Genomic DNA, 8,990 nt, shown 5'->3' with positions numbered 1-8,990 from the left:
TTGTAATGTTCTTGGTTTATTCTGTTTTCCCTCCCTCCCACATACAAATCAGTAGAATTATTTTTATGTCTGATACTTTTTGCTCTTCTCTCAAAACTACCCTGTCAAGTTTCAAGTGTGCCTTGGTATCACAGAATATCATTACCCTTGGGATAACGTTAATTTGTATCTGCAAATTGAGTTGTATTGTAGTATCTGCTATTCAAGCTGGTGAATGAATGGGGGAAATATTAACGATCTTACATTGATTATTAGCATGTGCTGAATTGCAACATTTTTATGACAGTACAGTGCACATGCTGTACTATCAACTGCTTTTGGCACTGAGGAAAATTTTCATCACCATTAGTTTGCTGTAGATATCGTTTATTAAATGTATCCTACCCTGTATGTGGTGAACTCTCCCCAGTGTAGTGACCACGCTACATCAGGACTTGGGCATAGTTTTTCTGATTTACACACCCTTTTTTTTTTATTAAGGTATGAGTTTAGGCCGTCAGCTTGTGTGTCTGTACCTGCAAATGGTTTCAAACTCAGGAGGAAATGTTTAATAGATGAGTCTAAAGACAGTAATATTGCAACCAAACATAATTTATTAACACAAAGAACAAAATGTGAGTATTAAATGTTCAAGTTAAAAGACAACTTTATAACAAAGGAGGAACCACTCACATTTTTGTTCCATTTCCAAACAAAGAACTGATTAAATTTGAGGTTGTAAAGTGCAGCAGCTTTTGTAACAACCAAAAACAATAAAAACAGATGCCTCTGTTGTGCAAAAGTATTTGGCAAACACCCATGTTTCTGATAAGCCCCACTTTAAAAACAACATAGTGAGTAAACAGTACAACTTAGGTATGTTCTATATTTTACAGCAGAATCATCCAGTTTCTTAAGGCATTAGGTGTACAAAAGCAATAGGAGTAAAAGCTGTAGAGTTAGATGTGGTTTACACAATATATTGTCAAAATGGAGAATTCCTGCACAGACGGATGAGCTGTACATGAATTTTGATTAACATTTTTCTGCAAATGTTTGCAGTTGTAAACTTATATAAATGCACCACTCTGTAAGTATTAGAGGACTAAGGAACTTGACAATTGAAATACATGGCTTGAATAATCATACCTTCAAGGACGAATGTCCCTCATTAACTTGGACCACTTTAACTGCATTAAAAACAAGACACAATCAAGTCTGACATTTACATTTAAAAATGAACACCCCATTACAGTCTGGCCCAATGTTCTATAAATCTACAAATACAATACTCACATCATGAAGGGACTTGGATAATATTGTCAGATACATGTTCTTTTTAGTTAGTTAAATGCGCCTGTAGCTATCTGCTTCTCACTGTCCCTATTCATTCAGTTCGACCGACTTTATTTGAATTTATTTGTATAAAGTTTTTCCACCAGAAAATGCAAATGAAAACAAAACTCAGTGTACACATTAGGAACATATCTACATTTGTTGCCAACTAAAGTCTTGGCAAAATGGTAGTGCAAATGCGGTGTGTTGTTTACAGTTTCAAGAATATGTGTTTTAAATATTATAACACAATGTTATATTTATACTTTTCTCCAATAAAATGAGCCCTGTTTTCTGAGTTAAAAAGAGTATGACTGTATAAGTCCTTCTTTGAATGTACCATTCCTCCTTTATCACAACTGACTACCACCCACTTTCAGATGAGCACAAAAGACCAACTATCGTACTGGACATCAGTAATCCCACCTTACATTTTGGACTTTAGCGGAATAATTTCCACTGACTGGAGGAATGTGTTAATGGTAGTAAGATACTCCTCTGGGTGCCTTTTGAGGTGACCTGCATGTGTTGAATCTACCCACTTTTTTGCAGTAACATTGACTCCACGCTTCCGCCAATAGTCGATCAAGTTTTCCACAGCTCGCGCTTCACTCAGTGGATCATTTTCACAATAGAAGAACAGGGCAGGAGAGGTGACGGGACTGTTCCAAATCGCATCGATGCCTGCGTTGAAATAGTCCACCGTCTGTCGCTTGAACAACCCAAAGTATGCCACACATAAACGTGTAACTAGCGAGCTCCATTGTGGAAACACAGTCTTACCTACACCTGGGCAGAGGAGGAAACAACATTTATTAATTTTCAACAGGGAGGAAAAACCTGTTTGTCATCTTTTATGTATAAAGTACAAACTCCCTCGAAATAAAAGTTGACATTAAGATTGCAGATTAATTGAATGAATAAAAGAAACAACACTGAACTGACCTACAGCCATCGTTTCCACTGTGCCTGCTACCACACTGTCATAGACTTGGCCTTTGATTCTCTTTGTGAGGTTCTCATATTTCTGGGAGTCCTTGGACACATGCACCAATAATTGGGCAAATGTGTAGCCACCGATGGAGAAGGCGTGGACAAGTAGGGGACGGGATACAAAGCGTTCACTCTGTAGCACCTCCAGCAGCATCTTCCCACGATCCAAACCCCAGCGAGGCCACAGGAACTCAGTCACCTTAAGTAAAACAGAGAACAAGACAGCAAGGTCACTATCACTGGTCATTGATCTGACATTTGTGTGTGTGTGTGTATTGCAACATGTTTTTCAGCAATGTTTAGAACAGAATGATCCCTTGACCTCAGCTATGGTATGCAAACTCAGCTATGCAAACTCTTACTCACACTAAGCAGTGACTAATCAAAAGAGTTTAGAAATCTGTAACTTCTGATTATCATTTCAATGATTTTTGAAGTTTGTTTCTTAAAGGTGATGAGTCTTGCGTGTTAGAGGAGAGTCAATGAAGCATCTGTACTTCATTTAAACTACAAATTTAATTAAAAGGGCTCTACAAAGATGTCACTTTGAGATAGAAACATGCCAAATAAATCACTAATACTATAAAAACATGAACAAGTGGTGCCAGGCACAATAAATCCTGCCCTTCGCACGTATTGTAGCTTATTTTGGCATCGATCCAGCTGATGCGTGTGGTGATGTCGGCATATCAATTGCCTCTCTATATGTGGCAAGTTTGAAGTAAATTGAAACAAAATTGATGTTTTTATAGAGATTGGAAATTTCGCCAATTATAAGTAAATGGGAGACGAAAAAAGCTGTAAAAAAATTTATAAGAAATTTGAATTTTGACCTACTTTTCCCAAAATGTAACCAAATCTATTCTGGGTCACTGGCAATCTATAAACTCAATTTGGTGTGAATTCAACAAATAGTTTTGCTGCTACAGACATGTGAAATTCTACCCATTATAAGTAAATGGGAATTTTTTTTTTTTTTTTAATTCATAAAAAATTTAAACTTTGACCTATGTTTTCCAAAATGTAACGAGATCTATTCTGCATCACTGGCAATCTATAAACCCAATTTGGTATGAATTCAACCAGCAGTTTTGCTGCTAGAGTGTTAGCAAACAAACAAACTGAACCAAAAACAATACCCCTTGCCTCCCCATCGAGGGGCGGGGTAATTATGCTCAGCTTCTATAACACACAAATCTGAAGTAAAACTGAAGTGTAATCGCATGTAATCCTAGAAACATATCAGTCCACGATACTGATACAATTAAAGAAATACTGGCTTTAACAATAACTGCATCTAAATCTGCCAAGTCAACTTTGTCACATTCCACAGCAATCATTAAAATTAACCTTTGCACCACCGATAGAAGATGTGTGAACAAAAACATTCACACTTGGGCAGTATCTAAATAAAAATACATTTACATTTCATATAACTGAACTATTCAGCATACAATTTTGTTTATTACATGTTCGTACCTCACTCTCCACAACAAGTACGTCCATGCCAGTACGAAAGTAGATGTCGCAGTACTTTGCAATACCTTGAGGACGGGAACCCAACCAAGGAAGTATCAGCATAAGAGGTTTATTTTCCTCATGGGCTTGGGTGTGACCTCCTGAGGTTTTATGTACCAAGTCATTCACATAGAAAGTCATATTTTTATTCAGGCGATGGGCAGTGATGCCTCTACTCAGCACTGTCCTGGCCAACATACTGAATGCAGTCTGGCTTTCTTCCTCTGGCGTTCTGGCAAGTGCGTCCTTCAACTGTAGGTTCTGTACCAAGAGAGCAAACAGTCAAAGGTTAATAGTGAATCACCGATCTAAAATACACAGCAATTCTAAGTTTTGAGAGTTCTTACTTAAAACTTTGCAGGGTCATCATTATGAGGCTGAACCCAAACCACTGGTGGTGGTGGGAAGGGGGTCTGGTCAATCATTACAGATTTTCTACAAGTTTTGGTTTAAGCTGTTTGGATGCTGTTATCATCCACTCCCACTTTTTCAAATGTTCGTCCACATAAGATAAGGTTTAGTTTTTCACATGCACAGTTATAAATAATACACTGCATAGTAAAAAAGTATTTTTGTACCTGCAGTAAATTGTAATTTCAGACATTGTATACAAGATACAATTGCATTTTGCATCTTGTATTACATATTACAGCTGTGTCAATAAGGGGCATGATCCAGTGTTTTTGTCTCAATAGTCCAGTTTTTTTTTTTTTTTTTTTTTTTTTTTTTTTTTTTATTGGTATATTTAATACGGACCATGCACATTTATGAATATTGCTGATTAAAAAATACACCCATGTAAATATGCCAGAATTAGTAAAAATAACTACTTTTCATCTGCAGTCCCTTGGCAGGTGACAAAAACAAAACATAAACAACCAACATTAACACATCACTCTTTGGTTAAGGCTCAGAGCTGAGCACATGGAGATAGTTGGGGATAAATCCCCCTCCTCAGCCTCTCAGTTTTTGTCCTAAAACGGCACAAACATACAATGTTGTTTACATTTTGTTGCTGTCAGACCCTAACCCTTTCATGCATGAATTATGAGAACCTTAGTCAAGATTTTTTTTCTTAAGTGTTTTTATTCCTCCTTAGGCATGAAAAAAACAATACGATAGAGGGTTTGTTTGTTTTTTTTGTCACGGAGTTACAAAAATGTCCATGCATTAAATTTTTGAAGTAAAGAAACGTGTTTAAATCCCAATATCGGAAAGTGATTTGAAAACAATGAAATAAAAATATTTTTAATGCTGCTAATCTGATTTTTTTTTTTTTTTTTTGGTCACATTTTAACATATTCTAATGCTAGTTATTACTCACTTCATGGAGATTATATGCAAAGAAAAACAAAAAAAAACAAAACTGTTTTGTCTAACAAATGGCAATTGATTTACACTAAAACATATTACTGCAGATGAGGTTTATCAAAACCAGCAAAGTTACAGTAATGGTCTGAATGTCAGTGTATGGGATGGTGCATAAGTGCCCACTGTGTTAACTGATATGGAACTAAAACAACAAAACCCATGAATATACAGGGTGTCCCATAAATCTCCATACATAGGGAAAAAAAAACGTTTCTTGACATAAACCATTTTTATTTGTATAATATGCTCTATATGACTGCCATTTTGTCGGGAACACATTTCAATGCGTGTCCTCCACTGCTGAAGAACTATAAAGAAGAAATATAAAGAAATACATGTTAGAACCATATATGTATGGAAGGTATTATGTCTCCTATGTATGGAGACTTACGGGACACCCTGTACAAGAAAACAGCTGCAGAATAACTGTCCACTGGAGTCACCAGTATGCATAAAAGGGCTAAAATACATCCATACAGCTACAGAATTTTTTCAGTGAAGACGCAAAAAGCACCAAAGCTCTATGAAAACAAAGGAAAACTTAGCTAGCGAACCCAAGCTCTGGCTCTAATTCATTTAACAACAAAATATAACATAAACATTCAATTTAAAGCGTGACGCAAACGACGCATCTTGTTTACATACTTCTATCTAAACCTTTAAAATAATACCAAAAGGCTCACACTACAATAGCACAAAGACAATGACCTCTCCGTAGCCAGATGGTTAGTGTTACCTTAGACATCGTCGTATGGTTTGTTAGCATTAAAGCTGACTAACTTCCCCAGTGACTTGCCTCTTCAGTTTCGTGCTGCTCCAGAGTTGACTTTTCACAGAAGGTTCATCACATGGTACAACCGGAGGGGAACCGAGGACAAGGTTCTCTTTAATACATTTCCGCTTGATATGTGTTGTTGTTTAAGGTCTTGTCCAGTTGTCCTTATTTATCCTTCTTACTCCCACATGCTTCCTCCTCCCCTTCTTCATCTGACTTGAATGTTTTTACTCACAAATTAGCCACACCTTATGGGAGCTGCTGCCCCCTGGCGGAAGTCCACTGGTACTGCACTGCACACCAACCTGCAGGAGGTGGGGCTGTCATTTCACCTCCAAATGTCTACATCAGGGGTCGGCAACCCGCGGCTCTTTCATCCTTATGTTGCGGCTCTGCGTGGCTTGGGAAAATAAATTATAAGTGTCTGATTGAAGTGTATGTTATTTGTCTCAAAAACGTGTATCATGTCTTCTTATTAAGTCAAAGTTTTAAACTTCTTTCTTCAGATCTTGTGCAATTTCGGTGATCAGCATTCGCCTTCTTCAGAGACGTTTGACAGCACTTGACGTGTCAGCCGGCATGCGTGGAATGCCCTGCGACCCCAAAACTGCACAATATCTGAACAAAGTATTTTATTTATGTTTGTTCGTTTGTTTAATTGTAATTGTAAATTGTAAGATTATTGTGATCTCGAAATATTAAAATAAAATTATATATATATATATATATATATATATAGTATTATTTTTCGTCGCTCAAAATATGCGTCACACTCTCCGACAGCCCGCCAAAACGCCGTACATTTATCGAGACTTTCAACCCCAGGTAGGCCAAGTATGGAGAAATCTAAGAAAAGAAAAATATCTGAAGAAAATAGAACATTTAATGATGCCAGGTGCCATGGCACGACCAAGGTGCCGCGGCACCTCGGGGCCAATGCTAGGTGCCGTGGCACTGCAGTACTACGGCTCAGTGCCAGGTGCCGTGGCACCGCGGTACCAGGGCTCGGTGCCGGGTGCTGTTGCACCACAGTGCCACTGCTCGGTGTCAGGTGCCATGGCACCGCGGTGCCACAACTGGGTGCCACCGGTGCCGCGGCACCACCGGCACATCGAGCCGAGGCACCACTGCGGTGCCACGACACCTGGCACCGAGCCATGGTACGGCGGTGCAACGGCACCTAGCGTTGGCCCCGAGGTGCGCCGCGGCACCAAGCCGTGGTACCGGTAAAATCGTTGTATAAGCTGCGTCGGAGTATAAACCGCAGTGTTTAAAGTGTGGGAAAAAAGTAGCGGCTTATAGTCTGGAATTTACAGTATATATAGGCTAACATCTTCATTTCAGATGTCAAAAAGTGTTTGCGGCTCCCAGTGTTGTCTTTTCCGTGGAAACCGGGTCGAAATGGCTCTTTGAGTGTTAAAGGTTGCCGACCCCTGGTCTACATGTACAATTATTCTAGAACACAGGTGTCAAACATGTGGCCCGCCAAAGGGTCCAATCCAGCCCTGGGGATGAATTTGTGAAATGCAAAAATTACACTAAAGATATTAACAATCCTTTTAGTTCAGGTTCCACATTCAGACCAATTCAATCTCAAATGGGTCAGACCAGTCAAATACTATTATAATAACATATAAATAATGACAACTCCAAATTTTTCTCTTTGTAATTGTAATTTACACTAAAACAAAGTATAATTTTGCAAAAAAAAATGGGAATAATCTGAAATGTCTTAAGAGAAGTAAGTACAATTTTAACAATATTCTACATGTTATTAAATGTTTTGTGTGTTTGTAGATCCACTGTGATCTGTAAGTTATAATGAACATGTGTAAATGAGGCATAATATTGTCAAAATTATACTTATTTTTTCAGTTTGTTCATGTTATTCATATCTTTTGAAAGGATAGTTTGTAGATGTAAACCTTTTCATAATGTAAATTAACTTTTGTCACTCTAAAACAAAGAAAAAAATTTGGAGTTGACATTATTTATTTATTATTATGGTATTATTTTATTGGTTCGGCCCACTGCAGATCACATTTGTCTGAATCTGGCCCATGAACTAAAATGAGTTTGACGCCCCTGTCTACATGTACAATTATTCCAGAACAGGGGTGTCCAACTCATTTTGGTTCAGGGGCCATATTTAGCCCAATTTGATCTCAAGTGGGCCAGACAAGTAAAATAATGACTTAATAACCTATAAATAATGACAAATACAAGTTTTTATTTTTGTTTTAGTACAAAAAACCCAATTAAATTATGAAAAAATTTACATTTAACAAAAAAAAATGGAAAAACCTGAAAAAACAGAGATTTCATTAGAAAAATTTGTGCAAATTTAACAATATTATGCCTCGACTTGTTATTTTTACATGTACATTACACACAATGTTACATAAACATTTGATAACAGGCATAATATTGTTAAAATTTTGGAGTTTGGAACTAAAATTTGAACAATTTCTACAATATTACATCTCTTATTATTAAGACAGTAACAGACAAAATATTGTTAAAATTGCACATTTCGGGTTGTTCATCTTTGTTTTTATTTATGCATTTATTTGCATTTATTGTGAAACAATAGTTTTGTAAATGTTTTCACAGTGTAATGTTTTGTATTTTTTTCACTTCAATTTTTTCCACACAATTTTTCACAAAGAAAATTTGTAGTTGTCATTATTTGTGGGTTATTGTGTTGTTATTTTTACTGTAGATCACATTGGTCTGTATGTGGAACCTGAACCAAAAGGATTTGGACAACCTTGACTATTCAGGTTCATTTTTGCTCTTTCATCCTGCGGGCCGGAAAGGAACCTTTGGCGGGCCAGATTTGGCCCCCGGGCCACATGTTTGACACCTGTGTTCTAGAATAAAACTAGTGACAGTTAAAAATGCTGGTTGGCTGTAGTTTGGGTTAAAATGTGAAATTCTGGGAATTAATGGAAGAATAGGTTTTACTCAAAAGGAATGTTTGTCTCAGAGCTACCAAGTCTACTTCAAAACACTGTCT

The 8,990-nt window shown here is 37.3% G+C and overlaps 1 protein-coding gene across 2 annotated transcripts; it reads right to left on the bottom strand.

Moving 5' to 3' along the window:
• Positions 1-575: 575 nt before the first annotated feature.
• Positions 576-6,183, bottom strand: LOC115421020 (uncharacterized). Of its 2 annotated transcripts, none has more exons than XM_030136669.1 (4): positions 5,933-6,183; positions 3,787-4,086; positions 2,260-2,506; positions 576-2,103 (listed from the first exon to the last, which is right to left on the bottom strand). In XM_030136669.1, exons 1-4 carry the CDS (start codon positions 5,960-5,962, stop codon positions 1,742-1,744), a joined length of 939 nt encoding a protein of 312 aa, XP_029992529.1. In that variant the 5' UTR covers positions 5,963-6,183; the 3' UTR covers positions 576-1,741. The 2 variants fall into 2 exon arrangements, with proteins under 2 accessions (XP_029992529.1, XP_029992530.1); XM_030136670.1 differs by having other exon boundaries at positions 1,742-2,103; positions 5,993-6,183.
• Positions 6,184-8,990: the final 2,807 nt, after the last annotated feature.

This window comes from Sphaeramia orbicularis, chromosome 6 (assembly GCF_902148855.1).
Source record: "Sphaeramia orbicularis chromosome 6, fSphaOr1.1, whole genome shotgun sequence".
In the NCBI taxonomy this organism is placed as follows: domain Eukaryota; kingdom Metazoa; phylum Chordata; class Actinopteri; order Kurtiformes; family Apogonidae; genus Sphaeramia; species Sphaeramia orbicularis.
This window is presented reverse-complemented; position numbering and strand designations above follow the sequence as displayed.